This window comes from Nyctereutes procyonoides, unplaced genomic scaffold (assembly GCF_905146905.1).
Source record: "Nyctereutes procyonoides isolate TBG_1078 unplaced genomic scaffold, NYPRO_anot_genome, whole genome shotgun sequence".
NCBI lineage: Eukaryota > Metazoa > Chordata > Mammalia > Carnivora > Canidae > Nyctereutes > Nyctereutes procyonoides.
In genome coordinates this window covers 36175760-36194031 of record NW_026575042.1, presented here as the reverse complement: position 1 = coordinate 36194031, position 18272 = coordinate 36175760, and the positions used below count along the sequence as shown (strand labels likewise).

Genomic DNA, 18272 nt, shown 5'->3' with positions numbered 1-18272 from the left:
ATTCATTTCAGAGTTTATCATGCTGATACACTACCTAGCCTAAAGTGCATGCCAAGCTGCCAGCTAAATAAATGCGTGGGGCCCTCTCTTATTTTAAAAGACATGGTGTTTGTGGTAAAAACAAGGGATAGGTAGGGGAAATTCAGGTTCAATGGATATTTCTGATGTGCCCTCCAAACAACAAGCGTTTGCTCTGAACTGGTCTTTGTCTCCTACGTTAGCTCATTGGACTCAGGTAAAGAGACTGAAAACAGAGAGGTTAAGTAATTTGCCCCAGCTAACACAGCTCTTAAGTAGCAGAACGGAGGAGTCTTGAGCGCTGAGTCTTGAGGTATGCCTCTGCCTACCCGCCCTGAAGCTCCTGCCACTACAAAACCTGTCTTAAGAGCACAGTTGTGGCATATTGCCCAGGAGCAGTAACTCATCAGTGGGAAATGAGGCTGCTTTGCACATCCAGAGATGCCATGTATAGAGGCTGCCCACCGCAGTGTTGTGGGCTGCTTTCCCATGACTCCTTCAGCAGACTACACATCAAGCCAGAAGTGCCTGATTACAACCTGCCCCCCCCCACCGCCTCCTTTCCTATATACAGTTACTGCTAGATCTAAGGCCCCCAAAGAGAAAGTAATGAGTTTCTGAGGAGCCTCGAGACACTAGCATTTGGGAGTTCTGGCAAGATCTTTTTTAAAACCTACCTAGTCTGAAAGGAGTCTCATTCTGTTCACCAGGCAGAGAGACGCAGCCAGGAGTTAAATGTTGGAAAACAGAAGCACGCATAAGAAAGAGGTTGTGATACCCTGAAAGCACCTGGGACCCCAAAGAGCCAGCCACCCCATCAGAGGCTTTGTCAGCACTCCCAGAAAATGGACCAAGCGCCTGAGACTCAGGAAAACCAGGTGTAGAGAATGAATGGAGCAGGAGAGAGGAAATAAAATGGCCTTGCTCTCCAGGACCAGAAAGGAAGTTTAAACCCTATGAAATATTGCTGCTTTGTTGTTTACCTCGCCAAGTTTTTAAGAAGTCGCACACAAAGAAAGCACGACCTTTGGAACCGAAAGAAAGAGAAACCCCACACTGACAAGCTCAGGCATTGAAGGATTCTGGAAACCAGAGGGGGCTTTGTAGTGTGCAGGAAGAGCATGCTGATTGAAAGAAAGCTGTGAGAGACAGGAGGACAGACAGAGCCGCTTAGTCCACAGGCACTGAAGGGGGAGGGAGGGTGGTCACACTTCCGTGGCACCCACTGCACTGCCAGAGGACCGCAGCTCTGCTTGGGATGCCCCAAATTCCTGGATCTGTACCCACCCTACCCCCGCCGCCCCAGGCTTCCTTGATCCAGACATTTAGTGGCCTCTGAAAGTGAGGGGTGCTTCTGGCCAGCAGCACGCAGAGCAGAGCAAGAAACAGGCCATCTGAAGTTCATCTGGACCATGAGCACTAGGAGCCATCTGGCTAAAGGAGCGGACAACCACAAAGCAGAACGTGATGAAGAGAATAAACAGGAGTGTGCCAAAATGGCCTTAAAGCCTCAACAGCCTCATGTTTTCCAAATCATGTTTCCCAGACTTACTTTGGAGGCCAAGTTTAATCACAAGAAGCTCTTCGTAAAAGCTTGCAGAGCCATTTGGTTGAGATCTTGTTTTTTTTTTTTTTTTTTTTTTTTTTTCCCCTCAACCTGCTTATCATCACACTGGCTTCCTTTTCCTTGTTTACCTGGGTCCTTGCAGCACTTGCAACACTTGCTCCTGATATGTCTTAAGAGTCCTTTGCCTTCCAAAGGCCCTGTTTCCCAAGGTGCTTTACAGCCAGCACAACCAAAGAAAGAAGAAAAGGGCCAGAAGGGTCCACGAAGTGGGTAAGGGTTGGACCGTGCCTGCGCACACAGGGACGCTGGGTTTCTCTGAGCGGGGGTGGAGCGTGCCAGGGGGTAGGGGTGCAGTAGGAGCCAGCCAAACCATCATCTAATGCTTCTCTCAGTTGTTTGGACTAGTATAGTTTTAAGTACATATGGTAATTCTTAATAAAATGCTGATAAATGTGCCAAAACGTTCTTTGTGCTAATAATGAGGTCTTTCTTTACACTTTGGAATGCTATTAAGTCTTGCTTTGCGGTTTGTGAAGCTGCTAGCATTTTAAGAAGCAGTAACATTTTATGGAAGCCCAGTCTTGCTGGGGGACATGGTCAGCTCTAGAGGGGGTGGAAATCTGTCATACCCCCAGAGTGATCTAGTTTGGGGCCACATACACACAGAGGTGAAGCTACCAAGTGGTGCCCTCCTTAGTTCTGGCTGGCTTAGGGATCTCTGAACCTCAGTGTCAGTCACCGGTTCAGTGCAACAGAAAAAGTATAGGCAGACCTGATTCGGATCCCAGTCCTGCCACTTGCTGGTAGTATAACCACAGGAAAATGATACAATTTTTCTGAATCTCCATTCCTGTTCCCAGTTATTATCACTACATAACAAGCCACCCCAAACTCAAGTGACGTCAATTGACCATTGTATTACACTCACAGATTCAGTAGGTCAGGAATTTGGACACAAGCACAGTGCGAATGACCCGTCTCTGCCCCCACAGTATTTGGGGACTCAGCTGAGAAGACCTCAAAGACCAGGAGTGACTAGACAGCTGGGGCCAGGAATCATCCGGAGACTTGTTTACCCACACATCTGGCCATTGATGCCAGGTATTGGCAGGGATGTTGACCATGGTATGTACAGGTGGCTTCACAGCTTCATTGTGGAGGTCTCTGCATGGGCTAGCTTGGGCTTTCACAGCCTGGCAGCTGGGTCCCCAAACCAAGTGTCCCCAGATCTTAAGGTGAACGTGCATGACATTTTTTTTTCATGACATCTTTTTTTTATTGCAGTTCGATTTGCCAACATATAGCATAACACCCAGTGCTCATCCCGTCAAGTGTGCATGGCATCTTTATGACCTTGCCTCAGCAATGACATAGTATCACTTCTGCTTCTGGGTTCAACATTCACCAGTGCTCACCCAGGTCCAAGGGGGAAGGGCACAGACTTTCAATGGAGAAGTGGTTGGGCCCTGGAAGAGCATGCATGCCAGGAGGTAATGTAGTGGCCATAGAAGGAGAACATGACCCACTGCAATTCCCTCCTCTGCTGATGCACCAGGCAAGGGGGTGGAGGAGGTGACAATTGCTGAGCACCAGCTAAGTGCCATAAACTGTATACGTTATCAAATTCTCACTGGTTAGTTTAAGTAACTCTGGGTCTAGGAAAATAGAAGAGGGTAGTGACTACCTCACATAACCTTCTCCTGGAGATGGCACAGGCACGGGATTACAAGTCCCACCCAGCAAGCAAGTTTTGAGTTTTTGTTCATCTCACATATGCTAGTTTGCTATTTTGCTATTAGCCAAAGGGAGTCTCACGGCCAAGCCCAAAGTCAAGGGGTGGGGAAGTACATCCTTTGTGAGGCTGTGGCAGAGGTGTGTGTAATACTCTAATGACAGGGTGAGGAATTAGGACCCATAATTCAATCTACCGTAGCCATTTTCTAGAACAAAGAAAATTGGATAAGGATATTGTGGCATTACAGCTGGTGTTTAACAGTATAATCTGGGATGCAAAATACCCATATAAAGTAGTAGGTTATCAAATTGCTAATAAAAGAATAATTCAACACGACCAGGTAGCATTTATCCCAGGTATTCAAGGACAATATACCATAAAGATATCTATTAATATATCACATTACTAAGACAATATATTTTTATGGAACCTAAATCATCATCTCAATACACACTTAAAAGTCATTCAATAAAATCCAACAACTACTTAGGGATTTTTTTTTAAGCTCTTAGTAAATTAGAACTATAAGGATACTTATCTAGCATGACATATAATGGCATAACACTTCAGAAGCATTCCCACAGAAGCAAGGAAATAGAAAAGAATGCCTGGTCACCACCATTACTTTCTAATGGCATCAGTCAAAAAAATAAATAGACTCACAGATAGGAGACTCAGTTTTCATTATTTGCAAGTGGTATTACTAGATCCCTAGAAAATCCAGGGGAAGCCTTTGAAAGCCAAGCAGAACAAATACATTTAGTAAGGTAGTCCAGATTAAAAATAAACCAAAAGAGTTTGCTACATAACAGTTGCAATACAATGTCATGACATACATATAATACATATATAACATATAAAAATACATATGACCTATATATTATATAAAACATAAGGAAAAAATTATCCCCCAGAGAAACCGTCAAGGACACCTGTCCCCAGGACTAACATGAACTAGAAACGTGAAGGGCACTGAGGGAGCGGCTCTGCCCCTCTGCTGAGAGATTTAACTAAATGCAAATACGAGCAGCTTCTCAGGGGAATGGTCAGTTATTGATGTGCTTTCCGGCAAAAATACCCATGGCTATTTTTCTTTATTTAACTTGAGAAAAGTATCCCAAGGTTCACCTAGAAGGCTAACCAAGTGCTCAGAAAGCTTTATGAGACATTAAAATATAATTTTTAAAAAAGTGATTACAGGAGGGTGATACTGACTTTGTACAGCACAGTGGAACACAAAGTATGTAAAAAGATAATATATAGTAAGAGGAAATCAGTGGTGGGGGAGACACGGTATTTCAAAAAGGAAATAGAACAGTCCCTCAAGTATTTAAGGAAAAAGTCCCTTTGATTTCCTACGTTATATATTTACTATTAAGATACTAAAAATAAACCTTGGTGGGGGGGTGGTGGAGATTTCCCATCGATGGATATTTCCTTTGATCTATAGCCAAGGCTTCTACTACACAAGCAAGCGTATTTCTGAGATGCAAAGAAAAATCACAGTAAACCTCAATGTTGCCCTTATCCTTTTGCTGTGAATATAATAATTAATCAGGAACCTACCCAGACTCCAACAGGGCTGCCCAGCAGCCCATAAGGGACAGATATACCTTTCTGGAGGCAGTGAACTAGTCAGAGAAAAGTAACAGGTCATATGAAAAGGAACTGCCCTTCCAAAGATGGTCCTAGCATTCAGATTCTGGCCAAGGGACTTAGATAAAATTAATAAATTTCTGGTTCTCAATGAGACTCCAGAGAAAAATGTGATCATAGTAGAAGAGCAGCCTATGGGGGAAAAGCAGCAGTCTGAGGACAGTGAAGGACATTTGGGATGAAAAACATTATTGCCAAATTAATGCTTAGTGGAGCTAAGGCAGCAGGGAGGTGATTTCTGGCAACTAAATAGAGAATTAGAACACCAGCTCAAGGTTGGGTACCTACATGGCTCAGTCTGTGAAGTGTCTGCCTTCAACTCCGGTCATGATCCAAGCATCCTGGAATCAAGCTCTGTATTGGGCTCCCTACTCAGCAGGGAGCCTGTTTCTCTTTCACTCTCAAAATAAATAAAATCTTAAGGAAAACCACACACACACACACACACACTCAGTCCAAGGAATTTTTCTAGAACTCAAGAAAAAGATAAGGATATGAAAATTACAAGAGGAGATAAAGAATTGATACAAGCAAGTAGGGCAGAGGCACAACACCAGTCAGAGAAATGAGAGAAGCATCCCTGAGAGGACCAATTGAGGCTTTATATCACGAAGATGTGGGGAGTGATAGTTGGGTGAAGACCCAGAACGAATTCCCAGCAGCCAGACTAGAGTTGGGGGAGAGGTCTAGAATGTGGAAGAGAATCCCCTCTGCGGTGCCAGCAGACCCAACAGGAAAACATTTCTTAAACTTGTTAAAAGAGTTCATACACATAATAAAATGACAATGAGTTTGAACAAGTGGTTCACAACCAGAGAAATACAAATGTCTAATAAGTAATAAAAATCACAGAAATAATCTTAAATGCAAATTTTATTTTTAAAGATTTTATTCTTTATTTATGAGAGACAGAGAGGCAGAGACATAGGCAGAGGGAGAAACAGGCTCCCTGTAGGGAGCCCAACATGGGATCCCAGGCGGCAGGGATCACACCCTGAGCCTAAGGCAGAGATGCTCCACCACGGAGCCATCCAGGCATCCCTTAAATGCAAATTTTAAACCACAAAAAGTTCCTGCAGATTGGCAAAGATGTTTCTAAATGAGTAATCCCAGCACTAGCCAGTATGCAGTAAAATGGGTTCTCCTACCATGCTGGTGGTGCTCTCCCCTTGTTAGAATTTCCAAAAAGCAGTTTAACAAGATGTAGCAAAAAAAAAAAAAGTTCAAGCCACTCATTTTTCTATTTATCTTAATGCATCTAAAAATTGCAACTAAGATGTACAAAGATGCTCACAATATATCAATTCAAGTACATTATGTATCTCCATTATTATATAGCCATTAAGAGTGATATTTTCAAGAGTGCTAATGGCCAACAAGAATGCTTATGATATAATCTAAATAAAGAAGATACCAAAGTGGAATTTACATTATATGAGGAAAAACATAAAAGAAAAAGACAGTTAACCAAAGTATAAACAATAGTAATTTCTTGGATGTGTTTTGTTCTGTAAACTTTTTAGTATACTGAAATATTTCTAGAAAGCGCATTCGTTTTAAACTTATTTTCTGTGTTTATAAAACATGTATATGACAGAAGTTAAGCTGCTGTAAGGCTTATGGTAACTTTGTGCCATCCCTCCCTACCCGATTCTTAGTTCCCAAAGCAGTCATATTTGACTTTTTTCAGCAGTTTTCTCTAGTATGTGTCTCCCTAGTTTTATAATAAGCTTACACTGTGTTCCTCAATTTTTCAGATTTAGATATTATCTGTTGCCTTCCAATTGTGAAAGATGAAGATTTAGCTCTCTCACACCTCTACCCTCACACTCACACTTCATCTTCACCACGTGCTCCCAAATTGACTGGCTCACAACTCTAGGCTAAAGTAATATTGTTGACATTACGTCTGTGTAAATGTCATTAATTAAGCCACGTAGTATACACTATGATTGCAGCGCATCTCGAATAAACTTTGGTTAATAATTGCCTCATTTGTTTCCTTATGTTCCTTATACCTATCACTAGTTCAGTTCCAAATTTTCCAAAAGATCTTCAACACTCATCTTAGCGTATAGACTCGTCACGTAATCTGTCGCATTTTGTTTCTGCTCATACCCTTCCTGGGGTCCTCTGGCCCCTGTCTGGACGGTGAGCTCGCTGTGCTCCTACAGGGCTGCCCTCTGGGATTTCCCTGCCCTGTTTCCCTGGGGATTCCCTTCGCCTCCCCTGGTGTGGAAGGATCTTGGATTTCTCAGATCCTGTGCCTTCTTTTTGGTTTACTCCTATTCTGGTGGAATGCATCCTCCAGCATCTTTCTGAGAAAGGATAGATGGGAGATACATTTTCTGAGACCTTGCATATATGAACACAACTTTATTCCACCCTCCAGTTCAGAGATGAGTAAACTACAGCCCATGGGCCAACTCTTGTCCACAGTTTGTTTTCCTTCTTTCTGTGAGCTAACAGTGGGTTTTTGGTTTTGGTTTTTTTACATTTTAAAAGAATTGTTTAAAAAAAGGGTGTTGGGTGGGGGTGGGTGGGGAGATCCTGGGTGGCTCAGCAGTTTAGCGCCTGCCTTCAGCCTAGGGCATGATTCTGGAGTCCCAGGATCGAGTCTCGCACGGGCTTCCTGCATGGAGCCTGCTTCTCCCTCTGCCTATGTCTCTGCCCCTCTCTGTCTCTCATGAATAAATAAAATATTAAAAAGGGAGGGGGGACAGGGAGGGGGTTGATACTTGACAAAGACTGTAGGCGACTCACAAAGCCTAAACTATTTGCTGTCTCTCTTTTAATAGATAAAGTTTGCTGATCCCTGTTCTAATTGTTCGGTTGTTTGGCTGAATACGGAATTCTAGGTTGGAAATAATTTTTCTTTGACAATGTGAAGGCTTTGCTCCACTGTCTTCCGGATCCCAGAATTGCTGTTGAGAAATCCAGTTCTATTCCGCATCCCAGTCCTGTGTTGGACCTCTGGTGGTTGTTGTTTTTTTGTTTTTTTTTTCCCCCCCTCTGGAAACCTTTGGAATCTTTTCTTTAAACCTGATGGTCTGAAGTTTTCTGATGGTTTGTCAGGGTGTGCACTCTCTTTCCTTCAAAGTGCTGAGCTGTCAGAGGATATTCAGTTCTGAAAACTTAAGCCCTTCTAGTCTGGGAAAACATTATTTCTGTGATGTTTTCCTCCTCCTTTTCTCTTCCAAGAATTTCTGTATTACTTAGCTGTTGGACCTCCTGGGTCAGTCCTCCAGTTTTGTCTTATTGGCACATAATTTCCTCAAATTGACCTTCTGATTCTTCCACAAACTTACTTTATTGCTGCTGTCGTCCACCAGAATGTTATGTCCACGAGGACGGAACTCGGTCTGCTTCGTCATCGTTGTATGTCCCCAGCACCTCGCATACTTAGTACCTGGCATGGAACGGGCAGTTGGTAAATACTGTTGAATGAGTGGATGGTTATTTTTCAATTTCTAAAAGTTTCTTCCTGTTTTCTGATTGCCCCTTTTAAAGCATCCCATTCATGTTTCACGGATGGGCTTATCTATCTCCTGACAATAGAATTTGGAGATTTTTGAAATTTCCTTTTGCTCTCTGCATCGACTGCCTTTGTGCGGTATATGCTGGTGGTGGTTTGGGGCTCTCTTTCATGGTTAGCACCTTTCTAAAATTTGTCTCTTCTTAGGCTATCTGCTCATATTCACAGATCAGGCCCTAAATGCTGGCTGGAAGCTTTGAGTAGGTGGGTGAAGCTGGCGGGCTTCATGGCCATATGCTCAGGCCCTGGTTCCAAGACCCCTAAATGTGAGGATCTGTAGGTGTCTTCTCTGTCTACTCTGGAAGTCAAAATTTATCCTTCTATCTAAAGGATGGTACTTTTCCCTCTTCTCACCTGTGCTGGTCTCCAGGAGGCAAGAGTCTCTCCAGTCCAACCTCAGCAGAAAGCAGACATCCAGCCTCTGCCAGGATGGGGGAATAGGTAGGATCTAAGGGCGCTTTAGGCAAACTCTGAACCGGTCCTCCTGTGTTCAGGCCCTCTGGCACCCCCTTCTCCAGTTCCAGAGGTACTCAGCGCTGCTGCCATGCAAGGCACCTTGCCTCTCCCCTCCTTTGCTGCCTGCACTCCGCTTGCACGGTCACCATTGTGCATTGTCTCTCTAGCTTCCAAAATTGTGTTGACCTTTCCCATCCATCGTTGTCTCTTTTCCCACTCTTTTTGCCCTTGTGATTTCATATGTATTTTATTCCTTCGTTGCCATTTTATTAGAACAGAGGTGGAGATAAATAAGGAATTCTATCCACCATGTTCAACTCACAGCCATATATCGCTATGGTAACCCCAAAGTAAGGACAGGATAGCTTCATCCTAAGAGATGTGCTGGTCAGGCTACCCAGCATTAAAACTCAGGTTCACATCCTTGGAGAGCTATCTGTCTCATGGGAAAGACAAATGGATCTTTACAAATGCTATAGTGGAGGTGTGTCTGGGCAGCAGTGGGGCCACCAGAGAAGTACCTGCGTCTACGTAGGGAGAAGGGGTCCTGTGAGAGGAGACACAGGGACTGTGGGAAAGTGAAGAGGCTTGAGCTCATGACCATTTGGAGGGCAAGGAGTTTTAGCCCAGATGGTTATTTTTATTGACTCTCCTCTCCTGGGTGCTACAACAAAGCACTGATTTCTCCTTATACCACCTGCCCTGTGAAGAGGAGCTAAACCATCTAAGGCAACACCTGAGTATCCAAGATGCCTGACAGAGCTGCCTGGAGGGCCGCCTGGTGCCAGCCAGAGATTAATGTGAAAGTTAAACATACGTAAATTGCCCAAGAAAGTGGGCACTTTAAAGAAGTTAGCCTCTACTTTTTCTAAAGTGGGCGGGGGGGATCATATTCCATGCATGATCTAGGACTCAGATATACAAAAATAGAACTTACTTTGCTTTCTAGAACACTAACCTTGCTCTTAAGCCACCATTTCCATGAATGGTAAAAAAAAACAAACAAAAAGGTTGCCACTTCAAGATAATTGTCTCTTGATCTTAAACTCCTTGTTACAGGTCAATTTTTAATCAAATTAATCTTTTACTGCCTATGTCCCCAAAAGTGAATTAAGCATCATAGGTGGCCTGTCATCCTGGCATCTGAAAAGGGGCATCTGGCCCTGAATGCCCTCCAGCTGAGAGACGTGCCCTGGATCTTGGGCACTGGCCTCTATCCTCTCTGCCTCCACTAGAGAAGTCTCCCCAGCCTCTCCTGACTATGGCATCACCATGCCTGTCTGGGCCCATGCCTGGGCTCTCCCTGGTTCTAACACCAACACTGTCCTTGGCTTTGCACTGTACACCCTGTATCCCCTGCCAGCCACCTCGTTCCCCCCCCCCCAAAGTAGCCCAGCTGACTGTCCACCCTCAGCCTCTCGTGCTCCTCCTCTCAAAGAGCTTTGGCCATTTTTTTGCATGTCTGCCACTCCCCGCTGAAGGCAGGGGAGGGGATGTTTCCTGAAGCCCTCTCTGCCCGTACATTTCACGCTGCCATTTCTACTGAGTTGATGCTGTACTGCTGTACTGACACGGAGCATGATGGACTCCCCCCTCGAATTACAAGTGGGAAGCAAAATACCAGCCCACCTGCTCTGCAGTTTCCAGAACTCACTAAGCCTCTTAACTATGCCGTCCCCCACCCAACACACACAAGGTTTGGTCTCTGAAGGGTAAGAGGGTGTAGGGAGCAGGTCTCGACTTGGGTCTAAACTCTTGGCCACCACGAACCTTTTCTACCAGGTTCTTCCCTATGCCTACTGCTCATTCCTCCCCCCAACCCCCTCTTTGGTCCAGAAGGGGCTTTTCCATTCATTTTCATATTCTGTCCTTACCACTCTGTGGATTTAGTAGAACTGTGTGCTCTGACTCCCCAGACTCTGATTCTTGATATTTTTCAGGGCTAACTTTTAAAACTTAAATCTTTCTCAACAAACCCTGATTCTTACAAATGAAAGGTTTAACCTTCAACAGTGTTCCTCTGAAATGAGTTTTAGGAGCCAGTTCTGGAAGTCAAAAGATGAACATCTTTCCTTATTCTCATCCCCCTGGTACAGTGGATGGCTCAGCCTCCAGGAAGGAGGGGCCCAGGGCAACCAGGTTCACCAGGGCTGGGAAAAAAAGCATCAGAGAACTCTCAGCTTCCCCACGAGTGTGGGAGTGGTGGTGGTGGGGGGGGGGGGTGTCAGGCTGCCTTCTTTGGATCAACTCTCCCACTAAAACAAAAATAAATGGCGAGTAGAACATTTTTAAACCTCACTGTTAAAGCCAAAAGGTGGGGATGTCTCAGACCAGCTGAGAGACAAACCCCTACAACCAACCAGGGAGGGAAGTAAGCAGGCTATTAGACTGTCAGAGCCCCTGATGCCCTGTGGGCACCTGCCAGTACTGCTCACTTAAGCTTTGAATCAGTGGCCATACAAGCCAAGAAAGAAAGAATTCAATGGCTAGAGCCTATAAACATTGGGGAGCAGGTGTCATGATCTTTCACTGCATCTATATCTTTGGGGTAAATCCCCAGCAGTGCAATTGCTGGGTCGTAGGGCAGGTCTATTTTTAACTCTTTGAGGAACCTCCACAGTTTTCCAGAGTGGCTGCACCAGTTCACATTCCCACCAACAGTACAAGAGGGCTCCCCTTTATCTCATCCTCTCCAGCAATCGGAGGACAGTCATCACATGGTTTCACTCATACGGGGAATATAAAAAATAGTGAAAGGGATCATAAGGGAAAGGAAAGAAAATGAGTGAGAAAAATCAGAGAGGGTGACAAAACAGGAGAGACTCCTAACTCTGGGAAACAAACAAAGGGGTAGTAGAAGGGGAGGTGGGCGGGGGCCGGGGGACTGAGTGACAGGTACTGAGGGGGCACTTGATGGGATGTGCACTGGGTGTTATACTGTATGTTGGCAATTCAAACTCCAATAAAAAAAATATACAGAAAAACAAAGGCATTCCCAGGCTGAGGGGCCTGGTGGGTAACTTCCCCTATCTTAAGCTGGTCCTCCCAAGGAGCTACCCTCTCAGGGTATAGATCTTACCCCCTTCTTCCCCTAATCCTAGTGGACTGCAGAGAAGCCTTAGTGCTAAGTCAAGCTTAAGAAGAAAAAGGCAAGGATAAATTATCAATAGGAATAAATGGCCGCATATCAGGCTTTGCTCAGATTTGCAGCCCCTTGCCTGAATTAGTCAAAAAGAAGCTTAAGTCGACAATCTCATTTAAGGTCATCCGTGACTTTTAATAACTCCAGGGACCTGGGAAACACAAACATGAAGCCTCTCTGGAGGAGGGCATATCTGTTTTACACCTGGGGGAGCCCCCCTACCCCCTACAAATGATTAATCAGGGGCATTGACTGGCAAGTAGTCAAAAATAACACAAAAATCACACCATCGTTTCAAGAGTTGCAGAGAAAACATTTGATAAAATTCATTTATGGCAAAAGCTCCTAAACTGGAAATAGCTGGGAATGTCTCTTAAAGTCACATATTTGTCAGGATAGACCAGGTTAGTCTACCATAACAAATCCCCCAATTTCAAGAGCTTAGCACATTAATCAACTTTTCTCTCTCATCAGATAAATCCCATGTATATCCTGAAGAGCTACAGGGCAATTCCCTGCCCAGCTGTGTCTCAGGAATCCTAGTAAGCCCCACCCATGGCTTTGCTTCCTTAATTATAGCTTTCAGATTCATTATAAAAGAGTTGGAGGGTCAGCAGAGTTTTTATGGCCAAGTTTAGATGGGGTATACATCACTTCCACCTACATCCCATTGACTTACAGCTCAGTGAGATCACATAAACCCAACCTAATTTCAAGAACAGATATATTAGCTTCCTATGTGCCCAGGAAGAGGGAGAAAAAGTTTTAATGAACACATGGCATGGTCTTTCCTACAACTGAAAAAGGATATCTACAGAAAACTTGCAGCAGATATCGTATGCAATTCTGAAACTCAAAAGCTTTTCCTCTGATAGTGGCAATAAGGCAAAGAACTGCTAACACCACCTCTATCCGGCATCATGCGAGAGGTCTTCAGTGGTGTAGTGAGAAAAACAAAAGCTAGGGATGCCTGGGTGGCTCAGTGGTTGAGCGTTTGCCTTCGGCTCAGGTCGTAATCCCAGAGTCCCTGTATCGAGTCCCACATTGGGCTCCCTGCATGGAGCCTGCTTCTCCCTCTGCCTATGTCTCTGCCTCTCTGTCTCTCATGAATAAATAAATAAAATATTTTTAAAAAAGAAAGAAAAACAAAAGCCAGGGATTGGAAATGTGGCAAATTTTGTCAGTATTTTCAGATAGTACATTTTGAACAGAAGATTCAAAAGACTATACAGATAAACAATTAGAATAAGAGGGCTTAGCTAGGTTACTGGATATATGTATGCATCCAAGATGCTTAAATCATTTCTATATATTGGCAACAAATAGAATAAAAAAACTTTTTAGGCTGTTATTTATTCATTCATGAGAGACACAGAGAGGCAGAGACATAGGCAGAGGGAGAAGCAGGCTCCCCATGGGGAGCCCGATGTGGGACTCTATCCCAGGACCCCCGGATCACAACCTGAGCCAAAGGCAGACCCTCAAACACTGAATCACCCAGGTGCCCCATAAAAAAGATTTTTTAAATGCCATTTATAGTGGCATCCAAAAAATCAAGTGTCTAGGAATAAATCTTACAAAAGATGTTTAAGTCCTCTACAAGAAAAACTGTAAAGCTTTATCTAAGTATATTTAAGGAAATCTAAACAAGTGGAAAGATATACCGTGCTTGTGGATTAGAAGGCTAAAAATTGTAAAGACATGAGTCCTCCCTAAATTGAATTATAAATTCAGTTCGATTCCTACTGAAATTTCTCGGGGTAGGGCAGGGGCAAGGGGTAGTGTTTCATTTGGGGAATCTGACAAGCTTGTTGTAAAATTTATACGGAAAATACAAAAAGTCAAGAATTGCCAAGACAGTCTTGAAGAAGAACCAGGTGGGAGGATTTGCTTAACCAGATATCAAGATGTGTAATAAAGCTATATAAAGCAAAGCACAGGGATCCCTGGGTGGCGCAGCGGTTTGGCGCCTGCCTTTGGCCCAGGGCGCGATCCTGGAGACCCGGGATCGAATCCCACGTCGGGCTCCCGGTGCATGGAGCCTGCTTCTCCCTCTGCCTATGTTCACTTTACATAAAGTGAAAAAGGCTAAACAAAAATATTCAGTATGATTCCATTTATAAAAGTTTCAGAAGGTAAATGAATCTGTGTTTTTTTAAGGCTACATAAATACATGGTAAAGCTATAAAGGAAAGAATTAATTTTATAAAAGTAAGAAGAGTGATTAACTTCCGCCAGAGTGGGACCTGTGGTAGGGAACATCTGGTGTGGCAGAAGTGCTTATATCTTAATCTAGGTGATGATGAAAGCAGGATATACTTTATAACTGTCAGGCCATATGTGTTTTGTGTTCTTTTATGTGCATATTTTATAATTTTAAAAAATATATCATATACTTAAAATATCATCTTACTATATAAGGATTCCCTAATAGGTCTCCTTAGCACAAGGTCCCGCCCAGCATGTATGATCCCATTTCATATTCAGGAAAACTGAAGTGCAAATGATTAAGTATTTATTTTTCCAGATAGGCTGGTAATTGCCTCGGGTGGACTAGAGAATGATGAAGCTGGAGCCCCCACCCAAGGCTCTTGGAGTCCTGTTCTACTCTTTCCTGGTTCTCCGTGGCTTCCACAATGTCACCCTAGCTCCAAACTTAAAGCTTTCCATTCTCCAGTCCCTGAGCCATACAGCATCACTTACCTACACAACACACGTCTTTCCCAAAGTAGGCCTTCCCATGCCTCCTAGAGCCACCACTTCCCATCTCCTTCCCACCTCCCACCTACCTGGTCCTACCTGGTCCATGCTCACCCCATCTCTTCATCTTTGATTCACAAGACCCCCTGTTGGGGCTAAGAAACTGCATCTATCATCCCAGACCTGATTAGAGGAGGTAGTGCCTCTGTTAAGTCCTATGCAGGAGGACGTCATGATGTTCCTCTAGCATATTCTTACCCTAACTGTCCACACAGCTATCTAGGAGTCTTGTCTGGCCACATCCTCACAGCCTTGCTCCCCAAAGTAGGACTCTGTGCCCTAGAAAGCTGGAGAAGCATGCAGCCCCTGAGGGAGCTGGCCTACCAGGAGAGAATGCCCGGTCTGCTCCCACTCAGGATGAGGCACAGAGTTCTGCGCCTGCCTGGATTCAGGCCACCAGGCAGTCAGTGTCAGCACATACCACACCACTGCTCTCCTTTGCCTAGGACTGTACCAGGTGATCGGCGGTATCATCTCCCCTGTCAACGACAACTACAGGAAGAAAGACCTCGTGGCTGCCCACCACCGGGTGGCCATGGCCCGGCTAGCCCTGCAGACGTCCGACTGGGTCCGGGTGGACCCCTGGGAGAGTGAGCAGGTGCAGTGGATGGAGACAGTGAAGGTGCTGAGGTAATAGTGGACATGCTTGTGTGACGACCAGCGGCTATGGGACACATCTGCCGCAGAGCCCAGCGGGTAGAAGTAGAGACCAGGTATTAAGTAGGGCTTCAGCCAGGCTTTCTCAGCCAAAATCCCAGAAGTGCTTCTTCTCAGAGGGAGAGCGACCAACAGACACACTCTCAAAGAGGTCCTGAGTATAAAAATCACAACCCACTGACTGCCCTTCAGGACGCACTTTCTGGAAACACCCAATCTTGTTTCAGAGGGCTCCAGTGATGCCACCTAGTAGCTGTGAGGCTAGACACTTATGATCTCTGAGACGTATTTCTCACTTGCAAAATGGGGACAATAAAACCTAAGGAGGGTTTTTTTTGTTTTGTTTTATGTAAAGAACTTTCCTGACCCAGATGTCCCGGAAGACTGTTAAGTGGGACACATCATTGACTAGTTAGAAAAGATGGCTTATTATGTAGATGCAGGTTTCAAATTGTACAAATCCTGGGTTCTGTAAATCTAAACTTTTATGTGAAATAGGAAAAAAGGCTATAAATCTAGAAAGTTGCTCAGGATTTTTTTTTTCTTTTGGAACTGTTTTTAGCATCCAGCATAGGTAAATTGCTGTTTCAAAGCCCTGGGAGCACTGGATGTTGGGACAGCGGGTCACTGATGTGTGTCTGACGTGTGTCTGAGAGCTGGTCCTGGGAGTTTGCTGGAGAAGCAGGAAGCCCCACCCAGCCTGGCTATCAAGGGGGACAGGGAGGTGGGCTTGCCTGTCACTAGTGACAGCCATCTCTGCTGGAAGGGATTGCAAATGGAGGGTGTGTCTTTTATCTATTTGGAAGCACTAAGATTGTCAGGAAATAGGAAGCACAAGGGACAGGGTCAAATAATTGGCAGGCCTGTTCACCATAAATCTATTTAGGTCTTCATTTTTTACTCTGCTTCAGAGTCACTTGGTTGAAAACTTCTAGTCAAGGTAAACATTTAGTTACATATCCTGGTTCTGATACTTTGCCTTTTTCTTGGGAAAGCACCAGCTAGAACCATTCAGCAATTCAGTGCTGCTTCAGAACCTACTGCCAAATTAAACGAAGAGCAAATATGAAATAATTGTTAGGATATATGTTTTTTAACATAAAGCATGAATTTATACCTAGATCATCCCTTCAGAACAAGCAGTATAAATTTTTTTTTAATTAAAAAAATTAAAAAAAAAAAAAAAAAGAACAAGCAGTATAGCCAGCTCTCCTCTCTGGAGGATAGCAGAGGGGAATACAAAAAAAAAAAAAAAGAGTAGATAATCCAGCAAATCATTTAGCTTTAACATGTAGTCACAGAGACGCTTCCCTCCTCCACCCTGTGAAGGGCAGTATGGCTGAGGGCCCAGATTTTGGAGACTAGTTTACTAGCTCAGTGACTTGATACAAGTGAGTTAGCCTCTCTGAGCCTCAGTTCCTCACCTAATAAGACGGGGATGACACTGCCTACTTCTCTGAATTAAATGGGATGATGTGGGCAAAATACCTAGTTTATGGTAGGTGCTTAATAATGTTAGCTACCTTCCCTGCATCCCTAACACTGGCCCGTAATTTATCCTCAACACAGATAAGCCATTCCTGGATAAATAGCAACTGACCACAGGACTACATAATATTGTCGCTCCTTCTGCTGCAAAATGCAGGTATGAGCTAAGATTTTATGGAACATTTTCTTTTTTTTTTACTCTGTTCTTTAGTCCAGTGCTTTTCAGCCCTGGCTGCACACTGAATCACCTAGGGAACTTTCAAAAGTACCAAACCCCAAGAGTTGTCCCAGAGACCAGGATGTCATCAGTCTGGGGTGGGGCATTGGAATTTTTAAGGCCCCCCTGGGGATTCTAATGTGTGGCCAGGATTGAGGCCACAGCCTCAGTCACGAAGTAGGTTAATCAGGTTTATGATCACTACCAAGATCCATCCAAACCAGTGGACCTTAGCTGTAGGAATCACCTGGGAAGCTTTTTTAAAATGCTCATCCCCCTGCCCCAACCCCTCCCCCGCAACCCAGGCCCTCAGAGATTGATTTTTTGGTGGGGTCTAGACAGGAGTATTTTTTAGAAGGTCTCCAAATTATATATTTTGTACAGCCAGGGTTGAAAATTCACTGATATAGACAACACAGTTTTTATCAGATAGCTGATTACATTTTTCCCCAATATTTAGAGTGTGCATCATTAGGAAATTTGATTGCTCATGTTTTCCTACAATTACTAAAAACGGTTTTTTTAAGATTGAAAATCTGGTCATTATAAAGTTAGGTGATTTTAGAAGCATAGTAGAAATCACCTTTTGCTCCATTTAGTATCTTCCTGATAGAGTCAACTGTGAATTTACATAGTGACGTCACTATGATGGAAGTTCACAGGGTTCATTGAGGATTCTTTTTTCTCCTTATTGGGCTTCTTATTTTTACTCTAATTTTTTTTTATCTAAGCCAGCTTTCAAGCTTTTAGGACATTTGATAACTTCTTTTGCTCACCTTCTCCCCATGTTGTAGGGGGAGATCCTTAGTCACAATGCCATTTGATGTGGTCCATCATCATCACCATCACTACTGTCATCTCTGGTGCCCCTTTGCAAGCATGATCTTGTGCTATCCTCGTTTTATAGATGAAGAAACAGGTTCAGAGAGGCTAAGTTAATCACAGTTACAAAACAAATAAGCTAGTGGTGGAGCCCAATCTGACTCTGAAGCTATGCTTATGGTCATCTTCAAACCAGTGATCTATGGGTGGGGACACAAT

General features: G+C 44.1%; 1 protein-coding gene across 7 annotated transcripts in view; it reads left to right on the top strand.

Moving 5' to 3' along the window:
• The window catches only part of NMNAT3 (nicotinamide nucleotide adenylyltransferase 3), a 118109-nt gene that overhangs the window by 85621 nt on the left and 14216 nt on the right, over positions 1–18272 (top strand). For 6 of the 7 annotated variants that reach the window (XM_055321251.1, XM_055321249.1, XM_055321246.1 and 3 more), the window contains exon 3: positions 15316–15499. The exons of the other annotated variant lie outside the window; for it this stretch is intronic. In XM_055321251.1, the coding sequence (XP_055177226.1) occupies positions 15316–15499 (184 nt within the window). The remainder of the gene's footprint in view (positions 1–15315; positions 15500–18272) is intronic. 7 annotated transcript variants of the gene reach the window in all.